Below are 27,254 nucleotides of genomic sequence, written 5' to 3'. Positions count from 1 at the left end.
AAACCCAAATTAGTTTATAAGTCTCAATATTTAATTTTGCAAATTACAGTGCAATTGTCTTTATATTCTTAAAGAAACAAAGAATTTTATTATTTCCAACTCTCTCTAAAAATATAAACAAAAAACAACAACAACATCTTAAATTCTTTACAAGAAGAAACAAAACAAAAAACAAAAAAAAGAATGATTGGATGTCTACACATTTAAATTCGTTGAAAGATTTAGAGATTTTTAATGCAACAAAATTAACAAATCATCATTATATATTTTCTCATATTAAATATAAATTTTAATTTTCGTATTTATAATAAAACAAAAACACAACAAATTTAAATCCTTACAAAACCAAAAAAACCAAACAAACAAATTTTTAGTATAAGTTAACAAACACAAAAACTATTCAAAGAAAAAAAAAATACCTTAAAAACAACAACAAAGAATATGGTAATAATTAAAAACAAAAAAAATGTAGTTTCTCTCTTAAACAAAACAAAAAGAAAAACATAAAAACTAAAGAGTAAAATTTACATACAAACTAAACTAAAAACAAAGTAAATGATTACTAACAAAAGAGAAAAATCATTCACTCAAACACAAAAAAAAAATGTAATTTCATCTAAAATAAATTATAAAAATAAACAACAAAAATAAAAAACATAAATATAAATAAAAAAAATCATTCCTCCTGTTTAAATAACAACAACAACATAAAAAAATGTGGAAAGAAGTAACAACAAAAATTTAAAAACAACAACTACTACTACTACTTACAAAACAAATGTAAAATATACTAAAACAACAACAACACACACACACATAACACATTACATCCAGTAAAACAAAAAGAAAAATAACATTAAGAAGAATTCGAAATTAACCAACAACAAAAAAATGAAAGAAAATTAAAAACAACAACAAACAAAATAAAAACTATATGTAAAGAAAAAAAGAAAACAGCGTATGAATGTTCGTGTTTTATTTGGAAACGGGTAGTGGGGGAGATAACTCTAACTAAAGGTTACAATTTGCTTCCCATTTAAAACAAGGTAAGACGTATGAGTTATATCAGCGGCTAAGAAAATTAAACTCAATGGAATATTGCTCATACGTAAGCTGAACAAATGTTTTGAGTTTCTCATTTAGGGATTAAGGAGGTTCTATTTTAGTATTACAAAAATTTAGGGAGTACTTTTTTGGATCTTGAAAACTAAAATATTTTTTTTTGTAATTTCTGAAACACATTTATATTTATACATTTTAATACAGAAGTAGGATGTGCATTGATATTGTTGATATGGTAAAAATTTGTCCGTCCCTCAATGTTAAACTCTTGGATATATTTTGCAGTTTGCTGCACAATTTCGTGCCCAGGAAAGGTGTGCATGGTATCTCATAGCTACGATATATATTACAAAATGTACATTTCTAAAAACTTTATTTTAAAGCTAATAGAACCTTTAGAAGAGTCTAACTTGTTCTCAGGGTTTCGACATTTTAAACATTTTGTCGGTCTGTGTGATCTACAAGTTTTTGTATCGACTGTTTATTGTCAACAAATCGTAAAGTATGGATGATCGAATACAATTCACTTGCAAGTGATTTTAATTTGAATAGCATTAAATAGAAATATGGGATATCGCGTTTTAAAGCCGCGACCAATGATGTATACTTATATTAAACATCTGCATGGGTATACTTGTTCCTTAATTCACAGTACTGCATAGTATTAAAATACACACACTATTGGAAAAATATTAAACAAGCATTTGCAGGATTTTTGTCGAATAATCGAATATTTGAATAATATTTTAATTTACCGATATTGTTTTATACCTGTTTGTTCTGTAAATCGAATCCAAGTATATTTTTCGTTTAAAAACGAATTCTCTTTTTCATTTAAAATATGATTTTTTTATGTATTTTACGTTGAAATAAAAATTCGATTTGCAGAACACCAAATTCGGTTTTAAAATCGATTTACCGAACAGACATGATAATAATTAACAATGAATTAAATTAATATTTTGTAAAACAATGTTAAAAATATAATGCTTCGTGTTTTAGAAGTTATTCTATGCATTTTTTAAATGTTTATAATAAGTGGAACAGATAGTTTATAAAAAACCTGTTTATGTAGAATTAAGATGCTATACTGATATTTTTAAGCGACTTATACATATTTCTTAAAGTAATTTTTTGATAGAATCTTAATACCACAGGTAAGATTGATTATTGACCGATCCTTATAATATTTTACAGAAACATTTTGGTTCATGATTTGGATGATTTTATTTTATTAATAAAAACTATACGGGAATCGAAACTTGTCGACGATTTGTGCAAGATTTTTGTTTAAAAAAACAGACAACACTTAGTTTTTAAAAGTTTACTACAAAGGGGTTTTATTTGCTGTAAAAAGTATTGCTTCCATAGTTTGAAACAAAATTTTGGACTAATACTCCTATACCGAATAGAAATTGTTAAACACACACAGAAAAAAGATCGATTGGAAATCGGTAACTATGATAAATATTTAGTTAAATTAATTAAAATTCTATCGCTGTTATTAAAAATCTGTAAAATTAACTAATTTTCTATATTCAGTACTAAAAAACCATAATTATAAACGAATTGTGGTGTTAACAATTTCCCTATCAGTAATTTGAACTGAATTGTATCGGTTATTAATTATTTTTGTGAATTCAGTAAAAGAAGCCGATTTTTATTTAGAATTGAAACGTCAGAACATCAAATATTAGTCGTTGCAACTGAAAAATAGTAGAGAATAAAAAATATTGGGCACTGCAACCAATTATTAATGGAAACAATTATTTAAAATTAAATGATAATTAAAGGAACCAATTTCGATGTTCACAACCAATAAGTTGGTAATTTTAGATGACGTACATAAAAATAAAGAAAATAAAATGAATTTATATTTAATAAAAAGACAAATTACATTTGAGGATAAATAAATACGGGAAAATCAGATATAAAAGGTAATGTTAAATATGTTTTATATCTCAAAATCTATTTTGTGTTATTTTCAATTAGTTTTCTTAATTTTATAGTTGCGAAAAGGTAGTACTCCTTTGGACATGTTAGACAGGATGAAGAACAAAATCCCAGGCTCATAAACATCAAATTTTCATAATCATCAAATTATAATATATATTATATATATATATATATAATATATTTATATATATATATATATATATATATATATATATATATATTATATATATATATATATATATATATATATATAATTAACATATTTATATTTTATTGTAAATATTTTAAATAAGATGAAATATATTTTAAAAATACGCATAATCCACAAATTGCGCTTTAATAAATAATAATTTCAGTTGTAAATACCAATAATTTCAATCCTGATTACCGAATAATAACCAAAAATAGTTGTGTACTCCATATATTCAATAAGAGTAACCGAATTTTACAATAATTACAATCGAATAAAGGTATAGTTGTGAGAACCGACTGAATTCGATTGGAAACAAATTTGGTTATCTCAACGAATCTGTTTTCTCTGTGCAATAAAATACATAATGAGAACTTGAAATAACACAGTGCAGTTTTGCCTAAAGTCATGCACTTTTTTAGTTATTTATAAATAACTTGACTGGTCTGTTGAAATCCGTGTATGATATTTTCTTCTCTAAAGATGTTCTCTTTAAATAGATTTGAAATATAAATCATAAAATAACTATAAATTCAGGTATTTAACAAGATTTCTTGATTCACAGCCCAAGTGTTGCCGGTTGCCGCTTTGAGGAACAGTAAATTCTAAAATACACTGAGATCATGAAATCGTCCGCATATAAAAGCACACACCTCGTAAAGGTGTATTGTGCTTAAAGAGATGAAAATTAATTGTTGTGTTAATTCTACAGGCTTTTGATCGCTTACCTCTAAAGTCAAGGAACGATTCTAGTTTACTGAAACATTTCACAATACCTCCCATTGCGTTATTGAGTATTGTGGATAGCAGGATACACTCGATGGGTGTGACGTGATTAACGGGGTCGAAGTGGTCTAGTGTCGTCCTTTCACATGGCATCTGATGACATAAGCCCTGTGATATCAGAGTTAAAATGGAAGCATATTCGGAGACAGATGACAATAAGGGATATTAGCCAGTATGAATAGTGCTCTTTCAACGATCGGCAGCTGCGATTATAGTTTCGCGTATATTATTTTTCATTGGTGTAATTACCAATAATCTGTGTTAGAGCATACTTAATCATTCAGGTTGTTCCACCCATACAGCATCTCTCTGGTCTTTCCCTAAATTAGTTTGTCGAGCATCTGGTCCTTGGACATTTTAATGCACACCATTAAAATCTCCAAGGACCAGATGCCAATTTCCGTATACATAACATTGTTCATATGCCAAGACAACAGCCTGTTGAGCCGCTGTTTTTCCAGATCTGACCGCAATATTTTGAACTTTAAAGTACTGGGATCTAGCGTATCGGAAGAAAGAGATGTAATTTTCCCTCTGTTTCTTCTAGTGCAGTTTTTGGAAGAATGTTTTATTATAAAACTATTCTTTATAGTTTAAACGGTGTAAGACATACTCTAAATCTTGGTGATCCATAACAATACATTTTGAATATAGTCGGACGCACTAAGATATAGTCTATAAGGCGCTTGAAAAAACTTCCAGCAAACGAGTTCAAGATTATTTCAGGGGTATCGCAAGGTTCCGTTCCGTGTTAGTCCATCTATATTTATGGGTGGTGTAAATATTAAGGAATCAGAAACTCTTGATGTTCTGGGCATGAAAATACATTTTCCAACTTTCGAAAGAATCATTCAAGTGTCTCGATTTTTTTTAAACGGTGTAAGACATACTTCTGACCATCTGATCTTCTCGCTATTTAAACCACTTATATCCGAGCGTAAATGGAATACAACTCCATTTGAACTTCTCACTATTTACACCACCTATATCTAACCGAAAATGGAATACAACTCTCATGTCTGGGCCGGAGGTTCGAAGTCTATTTAAGAGCTACTCGACCGTGTATAAGAGAAGGTACTTATCGGGGACAGTAGAGTATCCAACTCTATTGATTCACTGGAGAACCGTCGCAATCTGAAGTGTTCTATCGATACTATAATGGAATGTGTTCCTCTCGTTACCTATGCCCTTATATTTTTACGTAGCCCAAGAACACACCCAATTGTGGTCGATTGGCCAGTGGACTGCACAACACATTACAGGGAAAATTGTTTTATCAGCCGCACTATTCATATGTGGAACAAACTTCCTGCGAAGGTATTCCCGCCTCTTTCGATGGGAAAATATTTAAATCAAATGTCCACAAACACTATTCCCTCTATCATCCCTCCCACAACCTATTTTCCTAGTTCCAGCACAATGCACTGCATAAGTAAGGGGTCATCCCCTGAGTGCTGGTCCAAGAAAAAAAATATTCCTTTTAAAACATATAAATAAAACAGCGTTTTTCTAAAGATTTGTTTTCGGTTATTTTGTTAACTTTATTTTTTCATTTCTTATATGTCTTTCATTTTTATTTCGTTAGAAAGTGTATTTTGAGCTCCAATTAATAGATTTTTAGTTTTTTTGTTCGTTTTGTTTTTAAATTTTTCATTTACGAGTATAAAATGATTAATTATTGATCGTTTATTTCTTGTATACGCAAATTGATTAAATATTATAAAACAAATAAATGATTTTTTTGTATTGTATATTAATAATAAATGTTTGTATAGATGCAATTGTTGTTAAATGTATACTACTGTATATTTTCATTTATATTTGTTTTTTTTGTAGTTGCTAACAAGAAGTTTAAAACTTCGCTAATAAGAAAGAATTTAATAGTTTTAATAATAAAAATTTGTATGCATATAATAATTATATTGTTTTAAGCTAATCTTATAAAAAGTAAATTATTTTGAAAATTTAAAAAAAGATACATTTTAATTCCGTAATAGCTAAGTTAAAGTACTAATCTATTAATTTATTTTCAAAATTTTGAAATTTTATTTTGAAATTTTTTTTTCTTTAATATTTTTTTTATAAAATAATTTTAACTTCTTAATTAATTGATTAGTACAGGAACTCTGCAAAAATTTGTTGTTGTTTTTGTGTATATTTTGTTTGATATATTTGTTTGTATAATTTTGGTGAAAATCATTTGAATTGTATTGTATTATTAGTTTAATGATAATTAAACTTGGATTTACATGTTGTTTTTTAAACTTTTTTTCTTGTGTATAAAAAAAAACAAAATATTTTTGGTTTTAATACAAAGAAACCTTTTTTGTTTTATTTTTCTTAGGAATAAAATGCAATGTTGGGTTAGTATTATTCATTACAAAACTATCTAAAAGACAGAGAAATTGAAACGAAATAATTCAATTAAAATAGATTTTACATAAATTTTGTCTTTATAAAAAAAACTCTTCAAACTTTAAAAATAATTATAATTATAAAATTATTTATACAAAAACTTCGACATATTTTTGCAAACATTTTAAAAGACTTTTTATAGAAAATTTTGTATAAATTGCTTCATTTTTGAAAAAATGATTGTTTATAGAAAATGTTTAATATTTTTTTTAAGAAAATCTTAATGCATTTTCACCATTTAAAGAATATTTGCAAATATTATTCTTAATAAATTTTCTTATCACACAAAATCCTTGAAAATTCAAAAATATTTTTATAAAACATTTCAATAAATTTAAGAGTTTTTTATTAAAACTTTCAATTTCATATTTTTAAAGAAAAAATTAAAATTTTTCTTGTTTAATAAATTTTATATATTTATTGAATTTCATGGAATTTTTTTATACATCGATAAATATTTTTTTATACAATATTTAAAAAAAGTTTATATTAATTATGTTTCTTTTCAAAAAATTGTTAATTTTCTTTTTAAAAAGAGAGTCTTCGAAAAAAATATTTTTTAAGTTTTTTAAGCAAATTTTCTATTTTTTTAAATACTAATACAACCTGCAAAAATTGATACTACTCTGCACAAACTTGTAAAGAGTACTCCATAATCCAAATATATGAAAAAAAAACATATTGTATTTAACATTGTGATGTCCTAATTGAAGACCATTTAATAGAACCTCGCATTACATCGGAGTATTCAGAAAACTGTTCTTTTGTTATACCCTTTAATGGAGAGGGTATATTGGGTTGTGCTGATGTATGTAACGCTCAGTAATAATGGTCCTATACCTTTAAGTATACCAATCGGCTCAGAATAAGTTTTTGAGTTGATTTAGGTATGTCCATCCGTCCATATAAACCTTGTCGCAATTTTGAAGATAATTCAATGAAATTTGGTACATGATCTTTTATTGTCCCAGGGACGAAGCCTATTAAAAATGGATAATTTCGGTCCATTATTTCACCTTGCCCCCATACAACATAAGGGCCTCATTGACCCTAGCCCCTACAAAAAGCCCCCTTCACAATGTAACTTAAATATCCACAGTTTTATTAAACAATAAATGGCTTAAGTTTATCTGATTATGTTCGTATACAGATGTAGGGTATTATATGGCCGGCCTCGCCCGACTTAAACTTCTTACTTGCTTAAATTATGAGATAACATGATCCGCAACATGGTGCCATGTATTACAGACTATGGACGATGTTGTTATTTGAGATCAACAAAAATTTGAAAGCATTTTCCGTTGTATCTTCTTAATTTTTTATAACATTTTTTGGTGGAACCCTTCAAAATTTTCATCTGATACTGCAAAGATTTTCGGGAAAAAATGTAAGTTGAAAAATTAAGTTTTAGTGACATAATTCATATGAAATGTTGATATGCAGAGAGCAGTTTTCCACAAAATTAATAACATCTACAAATTCTACAAATAACATTCTCTAAAAGTTCCCGGGACCTCTTTGTTAATTTTGGATTATTATGCAAATGATGAAAATTTCATAATTTTTTTAAAAGTATATTAACTTTAAACGCTTATAACTATCAGATGAAGCTACCTATGGTCTTAAAAATTTGTAGTCTTGTACTTTTAAAAGTCTTAAAAGTTTACTAAAAAAATATTAATAATTTGAAAATTTTTTTGCGATTTAGGTTGAGTAAAATAGTGAATTGCTCGAAACTGTGACATGATAGGAAGAAATCACAAGCAGGCGTTGATTCAGTGTGGTAATATCTTAAGTTCTATAACATATTTTTTAAAGAAGGATTTTGGTGCTGATCTGTGTTATTTCTCTCTTTTTAAAGTAAATTTTAAACTAATTTTGTTTCTTTAATGAAAATTCAATAAATTATCTTTTATATAGAAACATTTTGATAAATTTGATTTTTATATAAAATTTTTGATAAATTTTCAACTCTCTTTTCGATCTTTTTCAGATCAACATTGCATTTTAAACTTGTAGATAGAATGTGTTTGTTTGTGTATAGATTTTGTTTGGGTTTTAAAAATAATTTCAAAATAAAATGGCAGTTATAGAGATTGTTTGTTTTTACTGGATTTGTAATCTAAAGACTAAACTTAATGTACATACTAAAAGTAAATAAAAGAGCTTAAAATAGTATATTTTATAAAACAACCTTAAGAATTATGCAAACTAAAGTATAGAGATGGAAAACGTTTTAATTTTTTTATTAAAACTGTAAAAGCCATGAAAAAAACAAAGTTTGCCCGATATTTCCTAAATCTCTATAAAGTGTTAAAGTCTTAAAATAACTTAAAAAATACCTAAAAACTTCCCTCATTTAAAAACATTAATAATCTAATTGAAAACACAATTTTTTACAAAGATTGTTCATTCCACCTCTTTACTTTATTTGCATTGCTATAACATAATTACTTGTTCTTGTCTTTTTGTTGTATATAAGATCTAAAGAAACAACTGAAACAATAAAATATATAAAACATGCAAAAACACAAAAGCAACAAAAAAGCACATGTAAAGTTAATAACAATAAATAAGAAGCAATATTATATATTCTCATGTATTTAGGTAGGTAGTATTTAGGTTTTAGATTGATTTATTTACTTAAGAAGAAGTAGAAGAAAGTTTATTGATAAACTCTTCGAAGCACTTGCACTATGTGGCAGTCAAAGCATTCCATTCAAAGCGAGGATTTTTAGAATGTGTAACGGGTAAACATTCCGGTTCAACTAGTTTCCATTGACCATCAATTTCCTCAACATTGGCTAAACTGCAATAGGGTATTTTGTGTATAACATGACGCAATTCATTGGTGTTGCGGGGAGCCTCACCAATTAGTTGGCGGGTACAGGTGTCAAGGGTGGTGGCATGGGCTACAATTAAAATATTGCCACCTTTATTTTTTCGTGGAAAAAGAAAAATATTTTTATTTATTTCTTCATTTTGTGTAAAAACCAACACAACTTACTTGTTGATTCAATAATTTTCTTTAAAACTTCATAGTTACGTGTATAAAAATCTTCTGTTGTTTCTTTTATGCCCTCATTTAGTTTATTAACAGTTACAAACGGTTGATATTCATTATCTATTATATAATTAGCTTCTCTTAATTCCTCTTTATTAAGCCAATCGGGTACACCTTCAGGATACCAGGCCATCCATTCAAATAAACCTGGTTCTAATTTTATTCTATGTTTTCCGGTTAGTTTAAGACCTTTGAAGAAAGATTTAAATATATATTTTTAAAGTTTTTTTTTGTAGTGTATAATTTTTACCTTCTAAAGCACTGGTACAAGTTTGTATACAACGATATGCCGGTGAACAATAAACATTATCAATTTGTACGCGAGCATCATATAATGCCTCACCTATTAAACTGGCTTGATGCAAACCAATATTTGTTAGGGGCGAATCATTTTGCCAACCATCGGGACAATTATTTCTGTAAGAGAAAAATAAAAGTAAAAGAAAAAGAATTAGAACTAGAACAAAACTTGAATAGAATTTAAATATAACTAGAACAGAACTAGAACAGAACTAGAACAGAACTAGAACAGAACTAGAACAGAACTAAAACAGAACTAGAACAGAAATAGAACAACACTAGAACAGAACACTCTTTTTAAGAATTAAAAAAAAAATATTTTTAAGAGTTTTCAAAAAATTCTAAATTTTCAAATTCTGTCAAAATAAACTTAAAAAATTCTTTATATTTTAGAGAATTTTGGAAAAAATTATATTTTTTAGAAAATTAATTTCAAAAAATTTTCTACAATTCATCTTTTTGGAGAATTTTACATCTCGTTTAACACATTTTTTTGTAAGATTTTATCTTTTTTGCTTACCTTTTTGGCAATGTTTTTGGCATATTCAAATCTTTACGCATATAATTATTGAACTCATCAAAACAATATGGTATCCAAGCGCCAAAAGTAAAATCGACCCTTTCGCCATGACGCATAATATAAACACGACGATTTTTCGATGATATCGATAAAGAATTTTCTGCCGAATGTTGACTCAATGTATCATCGGCCTTGGGTGGAGCCACCGGTATAGGCTCCACTTTAATGTCACCAGCATTAGGAGTATACATGCTATTCGGTGTAATTTCAATAAGAGGTGTGGATTGTTGTTGATTGGAATTATTGTGATTATTCAGAGAATGTAAATCCAAACAGGGTTTTAAAGTTTTGCGTAAATATTTCTCAACACTCTGTTCGGAATCCTCATTAAAAGAGGAACCTTCAATTAGATCTGTAGAATGTAAACCAACTAATTTAAATAAAAATGTTTTTTTTAGTTTTCATTTATCCTTTTGCGTTTTCGAATTAAACTCACTGTGTGGCAAATCGCGATGATGACGTGATGGTTGTTCTTCTGTTTCTGTTGAAATGCTACGACCATCGACCATATCACACTCTTCGGCTGAAGTTAATGAAGGTGTTATTGATTTTGACAATTGCACAACACGATGTAAAGTCCAAGCATCCGATTCAGCCGTACGTTCGGTATAATTAACAGGCAAATGACCATGGGCACCGGTTAACCAAGATATACCCTCAGCCCAGCCGTCTGATGAGTTATCAACAGCGTCACTATTCAAATAGATATAATCTCCAATACGTAGTTCCAACTCATCAATTTCGTGAGGACTGTGGGGATAAACAACTTTATGTACCTGTATATGCCAAACGAATACAGACGCAACACGCAAAGAGAGAGAGAGAGAAAGAGAAAAACGAAAAAAACAAATTAACAAATATACACTTACAGCTAAATTGCATAGATACTAGTACAAAAACAATTCAAACTCAAACAAAGAAAATAGGAAAAATGAAAAATAAAACTTTACTGGGTTAAGGTTATATTTGCAAAATATCATATTGTTTGAAAACAATAACAACTTTTCAAAAAGAAAAGGTAAAATGAAATCGTTATATGTTTGTATTATATAGAAAATTTATAAAATATGTACTTGTTTTGTAGCCAATCTGGGATCACGCGAATATAAACGTAGCTCCCAATTGGAGGCACATGATGCATCTAGTGATTCCACTAAGGTTTTTAGAGCATTAAATTGATTCTGCGGAAATTGATAGGCTAAAGTCAGGTGCAATGATTTCACATGTGGTTCCAATGAAATCGCTATATATTTTTTGTAATTCGTTTTTTTTTATTCGTTAAAAATTTTAAATTTATAATAATAAAATCGATTTTTATAATTCATTTAATTATTATTTAGCGTTGTCATTTTATATGAAAAGAAAAGAACAAACAAGAAAAACAGAGTAACAAAAATATATTAGACAAACTATTTATAAAATATATATATTTTATACTTTTTTATACTATATATGATATTATACTATATTAATAATACAAAATGTAAGAGCAATTGATGTATTTACTCTGTGTTTATTATAATTGCTACTAAAACCAAAAATACAATGTTAAGAAATCATAACCAAATTGTAGAGTATGAAGTAGTTTATACAAAGCATATAGTATAGTGTAGAATAGAATAGAGTATGTATTCAGTTAAGAGGTTGGTTTGTAGTATTCTATAAAAAAATGTAAATATTGTTGGGTGTTAAATAAGGCAAATTGACACTGTTCAACAAATTTTATATTTTAGTTGGAAGGAAAAATTACTAAAGTTTGTACATTTAATAAAAATGTTCATTATACCCTACACCACTTTAGGTGGAATGGTATATTGGGTTTGTGCTGATGTTCGAAACGCACAATAATATTAGTCCTATACCCATCTTAAAGTATACCAATCGGCTAGAATTATTTTAAGAGTCAATTTAGCCATGTCCGTCCGTCCTTGTAAACCTTGTAATCAAACTACAGGTCGCCATTTTAAAGATAATTTAATTTTTTATTGTTTCAAGGACTAAGCCTACTGAAAATGGTTAAGATCGGTCCTTTATTTCAACTAGCCACATACAACTAAACCCGCGAATAGGGCTTGTAAACTTTGTAATCAAACTACAGTTTGCATTTTAGAGACAATTCAATGAAATTTGACACATGATCTTTTATGGTACCGTAGACGAAGCCTATTGAAAATGGTTAACATCAGTCCATTATTTCACCTAGCTCTCATACAACTGAACCCGCCGAATAGGACTTTTAAGTTCATAAATTTGTTTAATATACTCGTATCACGACAAAAAGCAACAAAACCAAGTTCTATACTAGCCTTGATGGCCCTCATGAACTTTATAATTATAGGGCCTCATTTGACCCTAGCCCCTATAAAAAGCCCCATTCAAAATTATACTTAAATGTCCACAATTTTGTTCAACAATAAATGGCTAAGTATATCTAAGGCAAGGTACAATTTAACTTAAATTCTTTATTATGAAAACTAAATTCAACTTTTTTTGTAACAGGTGTAGGGTATTATATGGTCGGCCTCGCCCGACTATAATTTCTCACTTGTTTTTGGCATAAAATAATTTTAAGCAGCTCATGAACACAGATTAAATAAATTTAAAAAAATGCTAAATTAAAAAATAAAAAACTGAAATTCAACAACAAAACGTAAAGTTTAAAATATATTGAAATTTTTGAAAAAATAACTAATTCTGAAAATGTATTTATTGGCACTAGATACTTGCCAGGAGAATTTAAATAAAAAGTTTATATAAACAAACGTTTGTGCCTAAAAATTTTGTGCCGATAACAACTAACAATTCAATGCCTTCAAAAACTTTCAATAGAAAATAATATTTTTTGTTCTTTCCTTTTTTTAACTAAATTAAGTGATTTTAAAAGATAAGTGATTTTTTAAGTAAAAAACTTACAATTTTACGCTAACGATGTTTTAACTATTAAATTAACTATTTGAATGATTTGCTTTGAACTACAAATATTAAAAGAAAGCGTCAATATTGGCGATTATAATAATGAGTAATATTTTAGTAATAAATGATAAGAATAGATAACTAACAACACTGCAAGTCATATATGAATATTACAAGCAAATTAACAATTGTTATAAATAAATAAAATAACTAAATAAATGAAATCTATAAACATTATAAAAATCAATTATTCATATTATTTAAATAAAAAAGCTAACAAGCAAAAGTATGTTTTTTTTTCTAAACAAAGCATAAAGAAAATTCTTAAATAAAATTAGCTTACAGCGACTGCTACGCGGTATACAACGATTACCCGATGAGACAGCGCCACACCAGGGAAAACAAGCCACAATGGCATCAAGTTGTTCATAAGTATCACTAATTACTACACTTCATCAAATGTTAAACAAAAGTTAAAAGAAAATTAGTACAATAGCGTTAAAAACGTAAAAAAACAGATAAAAGAAAAACATCCATTTTGGTCAGCAATAGATTAATAAAATAGAAAAAAAAAATAGAATAAGAAACCATTAAAAACGCACCCGTATTAAAGAAAACCTTTCCATAAAGTTTAACATTATTTAATGCAAAACCTTACAAAACACATACTTGAATTAGAAACTTCCTTGACGTATTGCAAAGCTAAACGTTTTAAATAATTAGCATCATCTTCGGCCACAAAAAAACCCATAAAGTTCTGACTCATATATAATTCGAGTTTAATGGGGCGATCTAGCAATGCTCCGGTCATATCTACGACTTGTTTTAAAGCCTTTGACAGCTGCAGGGAACATTCATCGGGAGCCTGTTTGTAAAAATAATATTAAAAGAAAATTCTGTTGTTTTAAAAATACATATGTGTATGTGTATTAACATACCTTAAAAAATGATACTAAAGTAATATGTGGAACATAGTTGTGGGCTCCATTCCAGCCGCACACTTGTCTGGATTTTGTCCAAAATTCTTCTAGTTGTTGTAGAAATGGTCCTGTGGGACAGGCATATAAAATATATTCACGCGGTGTACACTCATCTAAGGTATTATCGTTAACATGAGCCAAAAGCCAATCGGAGGCAATTTGTACACCACGATTACCAGTAGATGCTAAAGCCTTTTCTCTGAAAATTTGTTTAAAAACAATTGGACTATTTTATCACGTATAAAAACTATGGAAACACTTTATCTATATAAATAGTTATACAATTGTATATGCCACTAACAAATTTATAAATTCCTATAACAAAACAGATTTTAAGTTCCCCATATTAAAATTTTAAATAATACGAAAATAAACCGTAACAGTTTATGAATGAAGACCGTTATATATTCAAACATTTAAAAATATAAACTTAAAATCTGGTAACATTACAAAATCGCTAGAACCATCTCATATAAAATACTTTGGCGCTGAAATAGTTTTAAAATCGCCTTAACTGGGAAAAACAATAGCTGAATTAACAACACTGTATCAAAGAAAATCAATAACAAACCCAATTGCTATTTTTCTTTTATTTAATTTTTCAAACATATTTTCACATAAAACTAGTAATACTTTTGCAACAAATAATACTTACGCTCTGTGTTTTTGGAAGCCCATTTGTAGTAAAGTTTGTAGAGGCGTTAAATGTTGTTTAGATATACGAGTTGGTGTGGGATTTTTACGTGGCGGTAACGTAGCCATTTTTTTCACTTATAATTAACAAACAGTCTAATAAAAAGAACTTAAAGTTATTGTTATCTTTCTAAAATACAACACACAAATTGAATTAATATTCTTTATTTCGTTTTAAATAATAATTGTGTAAAAATAAACCACACCGCACACAACAAAATCGACCGACTGTTTTAAAGAGCTCAGTGCCGACAAACCTTAACGACGGCTGATAATAACAAATTCAACGCCGGCTTAAAATCGACTTAAGCCGGCTATAAATTTTTGAATTTTATTAATGAAAAACTAACTTTCTGAATCTTTAGAAATTTGGTGGGGTTAAAGCTATTAATAATCATATATGTTAATCAAATTGAGTACTCAAAAACAACTTTGGAGGATTAATTTTAATTTAATTCCTTATCTTTCACCCAAATCGACTTAGCTAAAAACCATAATAAAACAATAATAAGGGCAGAAAATTGACAACTCTCCCTAATGATTCTACCTTTCTATGGTTATATCATGGCTAAAAACTAATAAAATGAAAAATATTCAAAAAATAAAAGTCCTAAAAATACACAGCCGATTAAATTACTCGTAATCTCCACCAGCAGCTAATTCGGTATTATTATTAATATCTGGCAGCACTAAAGTAAATATATTTAAGATGCTTTTGTTGACACAGCTGATTATACGTTTTGTATGTAGAAATGTCAAATCACTCACATAAAAAAATTTCTCCTGGCCACTGATTTGTCAAAATGTTATAGAAATGGTAAACGAATTCTCTACTGCTGCTATCATATAAAATTAAACGTCTATACTAAAATACGTGTAAATTACATGTCAGCGGTATTATTAGTTTTATTTTATTGTCTACAATCGCCGGATTTTAATAAATCTCAGAAAAGGTTAATAAATTAGAAGTAAATTTAATAATTAAGTAGAAATTATGTTTAAAGTCAACTTATGCATAATAGCAGCTTTACTGCTTTGTTCTTGTACGTTGGCTGATAAAAATGCAAAAAAATATAGCCGAGAAGCAAATGACCCGCATTTCGAACAAGTGAAATCTGAGACTTATGATCCTGACTTCCGGACTCTACAAAGACCATTTCGTATGGCTAAATTGAATTTAGTATGGGCTAAAGCACAAAATGTAAGTAAAAATTCTTGAAAATTTTAAACCTAAAACTTAAATAGAACTTATAACAGAGATTGACTGAACCCAAATTGAAATCCTTGTATATGGAACTTAAAATACAAGACAAAGAAGAAATAACTTGGAAACAATTGAATTCTCAACATAAAGATAAAGATGGCCTTAAAGAAAATGAGCTGAGACGAAAACTGATTGGTATAATGAGTTCCTATGATCTATTAGAACATTTTGAAGATACTGAGGACAAGGATAAAGTAAAACCCTATAAAAAATTTCATGATCCCGAGGAACGTCACATTAACAAGAGCCTATTTAAAGATAAAAAATTGAACAAATTATGGGAAAAGGCAGAAGTGTCTGGTTTTACTGCAGAAGAGTTGAATTCATTAAAACAAGAATTTGAACACCATCAAGATAAGGTGGATGTTTACTACAGTTTATTGGAAAACTTGGGAACTCAAGTTGATGTCAATAAACATGAAAGTAAGTAAAGTAACAAGATTTTTTAATTGTTAATTATTATTAATCCCCTTGTTGCCAAAACAGATGCCATTAATGAAGATGAATTGGAAAACTTTAACATGATACCTAGCGATCCTAATGATAATGAAATCGATACCCCCACCACTAGCGCCAAGAAATATGAAAATCACATTAATGAGGTGCGTGAACATCATCGCGGTCTAAAAGATCACTACGATCGCCTTGAGCGTTTAGTCTCTGCCGGTCCTCACAGTCAAGATTTCATAGAACCTAAGGTACAGGGTTTATGGCGTGTGGCTCAGGCTAGTAATTTTACAGATAATGAATTATCGTCCATTAAAAGTGAACTTCATCATTTTGAATCACGTCTGTTGAAGTTGCGTCACTTGCATGCTGAGCATGCTTTACAAAAGGAAAAATATAAAAATGAAAAACACAAAGACAAATCAAATCGTTTTGAAGATATGGAAGATACTATTAAGAAACAATCGCGTAAAGTTGAAAAAATTCAAGAAAACATAGAGAAAACTATATTTAAACATACTGAACTCTGAACTATTTCATGATTTCATTAGTTTTCTGTTTGATAAGCAACGCGCAGTTGAGCTTAAACATTTTTGTAAAAGAAGCCAAATTCGAATAAAACGATAATACTGTAGTTTTAAGTTTTGTGTCTATGTGTAATAAAAAAACATTTTTTGTAAAGCAATATTTTTGATAATATTTAAATAACAAATATATATTCCTTTTTGTTAAAAAAATGCCGTTTATTTGCATTATTGAAGAAAATCAAGACTTTCGGTTCTTTTTTTAATACATATTTCATATAGAAAAATCAATTAGCTCATATAAATTTCTGGTCCATACTAGGAAGCTTTTGTTGAGAAACTCATTCTTAATTCTCTTTTGAAGTTTCCTTAATGTCCATCTATTTCAGAAACTACGTATTAGGATTCTATAAATCGACTTTTGAATAATCGAACAATCGACTTTTTGTCGAAAAAAGTCGAAGTCGACTATTTTGTTTCAAAAAAGTCGATAACTCGACTATCTTCTGTAAAAAAGTCGAAAAGTAGAACCCTAATACGTATTAAAACAAGTTTCCCAGTACGAGAAACTCCGCACCACAAGAGAGAGATGAATGATATTCTTTCTCTCACGCAAAATTAAAAGTTTCCTAGTGTGGACCGGCAGTTAGTTAACAAATATTACTAATGACCTTTTGCTGAAAATTTATAGCCAAACAAATCATAAAAACAATGAATAAAAGCAATTTTGTACTGTTCGCATGTATATAAATTAATAAATTTTTATAATTATCGGAAACCAGTAGGTTAGGTTATGTTAGGTTAGCAGGCTGTCCCTTGCAGTTCGCATTAGAGGCACACTTGAGTCCATGTTGTGATCCCTTTGTGGTACCTGAAAAGAGAAAGAAAACGGTCGGCGTATTATTACACTTCGACCCATCTACTCTGGTTTCCTATCCAAACCATTTTTTAGCACGAATAAAGGAGTCTATCCTTCGGATGTCAGCCTCAGATAGATCCGTTAAATCGTGCATAACATTGGCTCCTAGCTGATTCGATCTATGCTCCGCTAGGGCAGGACACTGACAGAGGAAGTGAACACTCTCTTCTTTCTCTTCTTCTTGACAGCTCCTGCAGAAGTCATTACTAGGAAGATCTAATCTTCTAGCATGAAGCCCAAAAGGCCAGTGGCCAGTCACCACTGCAATCAAGTTTCGAAGATTTGCTCTCGGAAACTGAATTAGGACTCGTGATCTTCGTGGGTCATACGAGGGCCACATGATCCTCGCCAGTCTACAGGTAGCCTCAGTTGACCATCTGTGTTGCGCAAGCTCGTGGAGTTTTTCGCGAATCGAGCGTTTGCAGCTTGAAAGCGGAATGCCAACGAAATTGTCGGTGTACTCTGTCGCTAGTGAGGAACCCACTTTCGCAAGAGAGTCCGCGATGGTAATACCAGGTATCTGTCGATGACCTGGAATCCAATACAGTCCCACTGTGGAATGTTTCGACATCTCGTTTAGAGATGCCCGGCACTCTAAAACCAGGTGTGATGTTGTATAAACACCACTTATAGCCCTTAGGGCAGCCTGACTGTCGGTATAAATTCGAATATCTTCATGATATATTCGATAGAACCTGAGCCAGTTTGCAGCCCGTTTTATGGCTGATAGTTCAGCCTGAAGTACGCTACATTGGTTAGGAAGAAACTTCCGTTCCAGTATGTGCAATATAGAAGCCACCGCCTACGCAATCTTTCGATTTAGAGCCATCGGTGAAGACCTGATACGAACTGTCACGGAGGAATTGTTGAATAATTGTTACAAATTATTGAGTACACGAACACACCTATATTTGGAACACTTATTTTTCCGTTTTAGAATAATTCTTAATAGTAGAGTTGTTAACACTACAATAAACAGCTGTTCAATCAAAATAAATGTGAAAAGAAACAAACTAAAATTATTTAAAATTTATTTTGAAAAAAATCTAAAATAACAAGCAAATATATATTACTCAGATTATTAGCATTAAGTTAATGCCATTAAGTATTTTGCGAAAACGTGAAAAGAATGGGACGTTTCAAAATTTATGATCCCAAACAAATGGTAAGGATTTTAAAAGACCCTAAATATGCAAATTGCTTGCTTTGCGAGAAAAAGTTGAAAAATGTTATGGGTAATATTAAAAGACACTATGAACAAATCCACGATATGGTAATAAGTGCAAATGGAAATAAGAAAGAAAGAAAATCCCAGCAATTTGATGTTGATTATAAACCTCTAAATGCACTTAAAAAAAGACGAGAAGAAGAGTCACCGCCAGCAGATAATTTAAAGTTCAAACAAATAAAAGTAGAAACGAAAGAAACTCAAACTAATGATATAGATTCGCAGCAGCAGATTGAAGACAATACATATATTCATAATATACGAATAGCTGCTTTGGATTCCTGTTATAATGAGGAGCTTTTAAAATGTTTTATTGAAACAAAAACACTATTAAATATACCCTTAAATGAGTTTCGAGAAGGCATTACATTCCAAGAAGCCTTGCCAGCAATGGAACAAAATTTGAAACTTAAATACAATTTGCAAACAGTTGGCGAACATATAGATCAAATGGCGCGAAAATTTCAGCAGGATATTAGTAAAATTGTAGACAATAGATTACTGTATCTTAAACTCGATACGGCTAGTAAAAAGGAGAGTAAAGTTATGTTAATAAATATACAATTTATTAAAGATTTTGAGCTCAAGGTATTAACACTAGGCGCTGTAGAATTACCAAATGATACCTCCCTTTATTTAGAGAAAAAAATACAAACCACTTTGGATTACTATCAGATAGATAGTAACCAGATAATATCTACTATCAATGACAATGCCAATGTCAAAGATTTCCTTCATACAAATGAGATTGAAGCCGAACAAACAGAAGAATCTTATATTTATCCTCTAACAAATGAATATTGTCAACATTTATGTGAACGATTTCCAGGGCATATTCTACACTTTGCCGCATGTGAAATAATACAACAGTTAAATGAAAATATAAGTCAAAGTCGTGATTCTGTTAAAAGTCTACGCTTGCAAATGCCTAGTTTAAATTTAAAACCCTTACCGGAACTTGACAACACCACCAATTGGTGTTCCATTTATGATATGGTAAAATCTTTACTAAATATACGTGGGCTAATTGAGAATAATATCGAATTAATGGTAGAAGTTGATTGGACTTTTGCTTTAAAATTTGAAGCCAGTTTTAGACCAGTTGTTAATACTGCCATTTTGCTACAATCCGATAATCATTTTATAATGGGGGATTTCTATAGAGAATGGCTAATGTGTGAATTGGAACTGGAAGAGTTGGCGATTAGTAATGAATTAGCATTATATTTGCTAGAATCATTACGTAAACGCAAAGAAAATTTATTTAAAAATAAAAACTTTTTGGCAGCTCTATACCTGGATCCAAGATTTTGTCATGAAAAAACTATACATTTCAATAATAAGCAAAAGAAAAGAGCAATAGTAAGTAATAATTTATTGATTTGTAAATAATTAAAAAATTTATTATTTTTCTAAATTTATAGGATGAACTACTTCAAATATTCAATCAATTAAAAGCAGTACAGAATAATCAAAATATTTCGAATATTTGTAATAAATCTACAAATCGTTATGCGAAATTAGAGAGAAATGTATTAGAAAAAATGGAAATGCCTACAGTTTATCCGCCAGCATCTTTAAATACAATGGACGACCAATGGCTAAAAGAATCATTAGAGGAATTGCAATTTCAGGAAAGGTTACCCTTTAATGCTAACATTTTGGATTATTGGAAAGTGGTCAAATATAAAAATCCTATACTGGCAAAGTTAGCCGAAGTAGCTTTGGCAGCTCCTGCTACACAGTCCACAATTAATAAAGCTTTAAAGGCTTTGCCCTTAATGTTTATGAAACACAATAAAATCATAAGTTCAGTTAATATAGAAAAACTATTATTACTTAAACTGAATCAGGATTTAGTTGATAATATTTCATAAACATAAATTTAAGCAATATGTACATATGTATGTAATTAATTATCATTGTTATAGCCGCAACGAATATTGTATTATTTTTTTTATACAGTTAAATCTGTTTATAACGAACTCGGTCATATCGAACATTTTGCCGACATTTTGGTAACTATTTTCATACAAATTTCATCTCTTATAAATATGTTTTGAAATCATAGGAAAATATTCAGCTTTGTTTGAAAAAATATTAAATTATTAGAAAAATATAAAAAATTTTGTTTTCATATTATTTTAATTGCATTCAATGACACTTTATTTTTTGAGTTCTTTATAAGCAGTTTTGTCTGCATATTTATTTAAGTAAATTAAACTTAATTAAAGTGAAATTTTAAATAAAATATAATTTATTCGTGCCGGATAAACTGGTTTTATGCGCATTTTCAAAAATTGTATAAACGAAATTTTAAAAGATTATTTTGAATTTGAATTAAATAAATAAAATTAAATTTAAGATTTTTTCAAACATTGCTGTTAAGTTTTTCGAACGACATATGCATGTATGTGTTAGGATGTCCCGTGGACCACTTTTTTTTTAAAGAAATACCTCTGAACCGATGAGTATTTATGAACTGAACACAAGAAAAGTAATAAATATTTTTTGAATACAAAACAAACATTTTTGTAATCTTTTCGAATCTATCTATCTATCTATCTATCTATCTATCTATCTATCTATCTATCTATCTATCTATCTATCTATCTATCTATCTATCTATCTATCTATCTATCTATCTATCTGTCTGTCTGTCTGTCTGTCTATCTATCTATCTATCTATCTATCTATCTATCTATCTATCTATCTATCTATCTATCTATCTATCTATATAAACCGAATGATAAAATCAATATACCCCCCATTATTTCTCATGATTCTAATGAAGAATTTAATATCTGTAAAGTATTAGTATTTGTAAAATTAGGACCACCTGTAAATGATTATTTCATGTATAAACAAAATGTTAATTCATTCGTAATTCAGCTCTGGGTAAATGAAGATCTTCATGTGTCATTGCCATTATCTCTTAAGGGTAATCATGCCGTCCTTTTTGCTAGGCCTTCGAGGGTTTTACTACCCCATTGGTTTAGTGTGTGGCGTCGGATAACGGTACTGCGTTACTGTTTTTCGAGTTCTACATATATTTATAACCCACATTTTCATTGGATTTATAATCCAACTTTTACTTTGATACATGTTGGAGAACTATAAAGAACTTATTGGATTTTGGTGGAGACCAAAAAACTAATTAGCTAAGTCTGAGCGATCTGGCTTTCTTGGATAAGGCTTCTTGGATTGTTACCCTGGCACTATGCTTCCTTTATGCGGCGCCTTTTAAATATTTAGATTCCAAAAAAATGTTAATTACTTTTCGTTTTCTCTATTTATTTTTATGTTTTTAAAGTAACGGTTCTAGTAAAAAAAAATTGTAGAAAACTGCTTTACCCAATTACTATCCATACTCATCAAAAATAACATTATAGAGTTGTATTTAACAGAATTTGCAACGACGTCTTAATTTTGACAGACTTTGAACTCTGCCAACGATAAGCAGATGAAATTGAAATTGCTACGTTGAAAATGTGAAAAATAAGGTTTCCTAAAATTTTGCACAAATATCCTAGTAAATAATAAAAAATTTAACGAAAAAAGTGAAAAAAGCATTTCAGTAAAGTGAGTGTAAAATAAAAACATAAAATTTTTGATAAAATATATGTTTTAAAGTGCAAAAAATAATTTTTTTCTAAAAGTTTTTTCTCTGCTCTGTGTGAGGTAGCACCCTTGCGCCGGCAGAGAGCTGCTGCTGCTTAATGTTTAGCCTATATAAAATATAAACTATTATTGTGTTTTTAGTTGTTTTTGCTGTGTGCAGTCTATTACGACTGCGAAGCATCAGTTCTTAGTCACCGCCCTAGGCAGCGCTATTCTTATTAAGAATTGTTTGTTTCCGTTTGTTTTTGGATTTATTATTACAAAATTTGTTGTAAAGAGACATTGTATTGAGCGCTGGTCTTTGTTTTCTATTTTTAGGTCTGCTAGTAAACAAAAGAGAATTCAAAAACCCTTGTGATAGTGTTATGGTCATGGGTGAGAATATAATGGACGAATTAGCATCACTAATACGCACTGAAATTCCCGATGGACGTCAAAGTCTACGCGACAGTTATACCAATCTGGAGAGGGTGGCGGACTATTGTGAGGATACTTACTATAGAGCCGATAATAAGAAGGCCGCATTAGAAGCCACCAAAAACTATACCACGCAGTCGTTGGCCAGTGTGGCTTATCAAATTAATACACTGGCCTACAGTTATATGCAGCTATTGGAGTTGCAGGCTCAACAGTTGAGTGAAATGGAATCACAAATGAATCATATAGCCCAAACAGTCCAGATTCACAAGGAGAAGGTGGCCAGGAGGTGAGTGTTTAAAACACATATTTATGCAGATATGAATCTTATGTTTCTCAAAATTGTTCTTTATTACAGAGAAATTGGTGTCCTTACCGCCAACAAAGTTAGCACTCGTCAGTTTAAAATTGTGGCGCCCATCAATCCAGAAAAACCTATTAAATATGTGCGCAAAGCTATTGACTATTCGATTTTGGATGATATTGGCCATAGTGTCAACACCAATCAAATGAATCGTAATCCTAAACAACAACATCGTGGCTCTTCACATGGATCGGTTCAATCCTTGGCCCAACCTTCAGTAGTGGGACCACCACCCACTACAAAACCACCTACACCACCCCAAATGTCACGTGGTGGCAATACTGGCACTCTAGGCAAATCTGTGAGTAATACCGGTACTTTGGGCAAAAGTTCACGTGAATATCGTACACCCCCGGTGGTCAATCCACCGCAAGTACCTTCACACTATGCACCCAACTATCCCATTGGTCATCCGAAACGTTTGTCTTCGGCTTCTTCCAGTACTACGGCCACTGGTGTCAGTAGTACCGGCTTGGGTGGAAATAGTTCCGTTAATAATGAACGTGCTGCTGGTTACAGTGCCCTACCCATGCCGCCAAGTCAACAGATTGCAACACATGTTAATTTACCCTCTGCCGGTATGATGCAATCTTTGCCACCACCACCACCCACTACATACGATGATCGTAATAGTATGCCACGTAAGTTTTGTAAAACTAGTTTTTTGTTCTCTCATTTTTCTGTTTTATTTACAATCAGTCAAAGATGTTCAATTAATTTTAATTGACTTGATGAACTTTTTTGTTTTTCTTTTGGTTTTTTCCTTGTATTTGTATTATTTTATGTGTACAACAGCACCACCTTCTCCCTTGACAGTTTCCCAACATGAGATCACCGAACAGAGTCACATTGGCATGCATACTTTGGGGCGTAATCATAATAGGTAAGTTGTTTCTTGTTTTGTGTTACTTTAATGTGTTATTTTAATTTGTTTTATAAACCTTCTTTACAATGCTGCAGAAATGGCAACAGGTAAAGATATTGTTTGTTGTTTTTTAATATTTGATAGTAAAATGATTTGGGAAAAAGGATTTTTACTAAAACAAGTTCTATACTGCATATACATAGATCCACTTGTAAATATTACAATATTTTCACTTATATTTCTAAGATAAACGAAACAATTTCACATTTAAATAAAGCTTGAACTATATTTTAAAAATATCACATGTGGGAAACGGACAAAGTTAATATAATATATGTATATAAAAAAGAACTTTCCTACGACAACTTTTTAATTAAAAATTGTTCTATAGAAAAATCATGTTTCAAAGGATGAAGAGCTTTTCTCTAGAAAGTGATTTAATGAACGGCCTTTCTATAAAAAGTCTTTCTAATGAAAATATTACCTCTAGAGACATGTTCATAGTTTATTTGTAGAAAACTATTAAATGGTCAAATTTTATTAAAAAATTTTGCTATGGAATACTTTTTAGTGGAGAGTTTTTTCTCTAGAAATCTTTTCCTTACAGAGTTTTTCTATCGAAATCCTATCATTCATGAAAAAATATTTAACGAACATTTTAAGGTGAAGGATATTTACAATTAATTTGTTCCTACAACCATAACAGCATAATTTTCTAACCAATTCAAATATTTAATTTATAATTAAAACTTTTAACTTAATTTCTTTTAGCCGAAATCATTTTAGCTTAAACTTTGCTAGACCTGGGTCACAATCACCACCCTTGCCGCCACCACCTCCACCAGAGGAAGAGCATCATGACTTTGGACGACCACGTAATTCAGCTGGTCAGGGACAATTAGCTCCCATAGTGCCCGATGATCAAAATTTACCCGGATGGGTGCCTAAAAACTATATAGAAAAAGGTTAACTAACCGACAATGTTTAATACTTAGATAAATAATAACTTTAAATACTTCTTTCCAGTTGTGGCCATTTATGATTATTATGCTGACAAAGATGATGAACTTAGTTTTCAGGAGAGTTCAGTATTATATGTTCTAAAGAAGAACGATGATGGTTGGTGGGAGGGAGTTATGGATGGTGTAACTGGTTTATTCCCTGGCAATTATGTGGAACCTTGTGTTTAAATTTACAAATATAATAACTGCCGCCACAATAAGTTCTTTACAAAAAGAAAACAAAAACAAAAAAAAACATAATTAATCACAAAGACAAGAATTTACTTCATATTCAGTAAAAACAAAAAGCATTTCTTTAAAGAAAAAATATATAAATATAAAATAACAATAAGTTTATAAGGGAAACAAACACCACAAATTTATACATACGACAAAAAAAGTAAAACAAAAGTAAAGCAGTTTATTCTTTTCCCAGTATTTCATACAAAACATAATAATGGTAATAATAGTATTTTGTTAACATTCATTCAACTTATAGGCCTTTTGATAACACAATGAATATGATTACAATGATATAATATAATATTTAGTATTATAACAAAAATTAACATTAACATTGGAAATTAAGTACGTACATTTATCCTCTGGTATATAAAATAATAATAATAAAAAAATATACAAAAAATAGCAGTAACAATATTAAGATGAAATATTTTTCAAACATTAATATTGTCTTTTAGGCATTTAACAATTTTTGATAAAACAAATCCCCTTGAGTTCTTTTTCATTTACATAAACATCAAACTATCTACATATTTCTATTCCCATAGCTAATTACATACATAACACATAATTAAGTCCAAATTTAAAATATAAATAAAATAAACGAATCATTAATCTAAATCGTAAATTTATATGATAAAAAATGCTAGGCTTTATAAAAAATAACACGTTTATAATCTTATTTTTTGCTTAAATGTGTTAAAATTTAGTTTATTTATAAATCTATTAGAAGAACGTACATTTCTGAAAAAAAGTTTTGAATGAATTGCTTTTCTTGTTGAATATTTTCTTTCAGAGTTTCTATACAAAACAATGAAAAGTTGTTTTAAAGAAATTAATATTTTTTATTCTATTAAGAAATTTTTTTTATAAATCACCAAGGAACACCAAGCAGGTAATCATCATTACCTGCTTGGTGTTCCTTAGAAGGCCACCCCAAGACAACACTAACAGGAACATAGATTCTTTCAAATCTAGCTACGTCATGCTTGTGCTTCTTGACGAGGTACTTCTCCTTTGATGAGAACGAAGCCGGATCTCTCTGCTCCATCTTAGCCAGAAAGGCCAGAGATTTCCGGGTGCCGTTCTTCACCCTATCCTCTTTCGTTCGACCAGCATTAGCAAGATCTAGTGGAGGGGCTCTAGGCGACTCCTCCACGGCGGCTTGCCGTGATTTTTCTGTAGAAAAATGTTTAAAATTAAAAAAAAATGATTAAGACTTCGATCCCACGATAATTGAATCTCCACTAAAGAACGACCCGATTCTTAATCCGTTAAAGAGTGTAAACTCTGCAACAGCTGCATTACCAACCGGAAGTTTTTTCCCTAGAAGAAAAAAAAAAGTCCAGCCATAACTAATCTGTTACAACAACAGCAAAAAGATTTTTAAACTATTTTTTATAACAAAACATTTCCATGAGC

The 27,254-nt window shown here is 29.8% G+C and overlaps 4 protein-coding genes across 12 annotated transcripts; 3 read left to right on the top strand and 1 right to left on the bottom strand.

Annotated features, from left to right (window-relative positions):
• Window positions 1-8,499: 8,499 nt before the first annotated feature.
• LOC111678278 (protein UBASH3A homolog) lies at window positions 8,500-15,171 on the bottom strand. 5 transcript variants are annotated; one of them, XM_023439579.2, is made up of 10 exons: window positions 14,902-15,171; window positions 14,205-14,445; window positions 13,936-14,131; window positions 13,610-13,711; window positions 11,427-11,596; window positions 10,790-11,129; window positions 10,294-10,723; window positions 9,724-9,890; window positions 9,417-9,662; window positions 8,500-9,342 (listed from the first exon to the last, which is right to left on the bottom strand). In XM_023439579.2, the coding sequence occupies exons 1-10, from the start codon at window positions 15,006-15,008 to the stop codon at window positions 9,104-9,106; spliced, it is 2,238 nt and encodes a 745-aa protein (XP_023295347.2). In that variant the 5' UTR covers window positions 15,009-15,171; the 3' UTR covers window positions 8,500-9,103. The 5 variants fall into 5 exon arrangements, with proteins under 5 accessions (XP_023295347.2, XP_046804760.1, XP_023295345.2 ...); XM_046948804.1 differs by having other exon boundaries at window positions 13,640-13,711; XM_023439577.2 differs by lacking the exon at window positions 13,610-13,711.
• Window positions 15,172-15,733: 562 nt separating this feature from the next.
• On the top strand, window positions 15,734-17,393 carry LOC111678262 (alpha-2-macroglobulin receptor-associated protein). Its single transcript, XM_023439549.2, has 3 exons — window positions 15,734-16,140; window positions 16,197-16,626; window positions 16,690-17,393. Exons 1-3 carry the CDS (start codon window positions 15,934-15,936, stop codon window positions 17,178-17,180), a joined length of 1,128 nt encoding a protein of 375 aa, XP_023295317.2. The 5' UTR covers window positions 15,734-15,933; the 3' UTR covers window positions 17,181-17,393.
• Window positions 17,394-19,089: 1,696 nt separating this feature from the next.
• On the top strand, window positions 19,090-21,842 carry LOC111678261. The gene is made up of 2 exons (XM_023439548.2): window positions 19,090-20,683; window positions 20,746-21,842. Exons 1-2 carry the CDS (start codon window positions 19,223-19,225, stop codon window positions 21,196-21,198), a joined length of 1,914 nt encoding a protein of 637 aa, XP_023295316.2. The 5' UTR covers window positions 19,090-19,222; the 3' UTR covers window positions 21,199-21,842.
• Window positions 21,843-22,765: 923 nt separating this feature from the next.
• LOC111678254 (abl interactor 2) lies at window positions 22,766-27,016 on the top strand. Of its 5 annotated transcripts, none has more exons than XM_046949315.1 (7): window positions 22,766-22,903; window positions 23,261-23,648; window positions 23,718-24,364; window positions 24,540-24,606; window positions 24,684-24,695; window positions 25,360-25,553; window positions 25,615-27,016. In XM_046949315.1, the coding sequence occupies exons 2-7, from the start codon at window positions 23,308-23,310 to the stop codon at window positions 25,776-25,778; spliced, it is 1,425 nt and encodes a 474-aa protein (XP_046805271.1). In that variant the 5' UTR covers window positions 22,766-22,903; window positions 23,261-23,307; the 3' UTR covers window positions 25,779-27,016. The 5 variants fall into 5 exon arrangements, with proteins under 5 accessions (XP_046805271.1, XP_023295308.1, XP_046805272.1 ...); XM_023439540.2 differs by having other exon boundaries at window positions 24,519-24,606; XM_046949314.1 differs by lacking the exon at window positions 22,766-22,903 and adding an exon at window positions 23,152-23,169 and having other exon boundaries at window positions 24,519-24,606.
• Window positions 27,017-27,254: the final 238 nt, after the last annotated feature.

This window comes from Lucilia cuprina, chromosome 4 (genome assembly GCF_022045245.1).
Source record: "Lucilia cuprina isolate Lc7/37 chromosome 4, ASM2204524v1, whole genome shotgun sequence".
Classification (NCBI taxonomy): Eukaryota; Metazoa; Arthropoda; class Insecta; order Diptera; family Calliphoridae; genus Lucilia; species Lucilia cuprina.
This window is presented reverse-complemented; position numbering and strand designations above follow the sequence as displayed.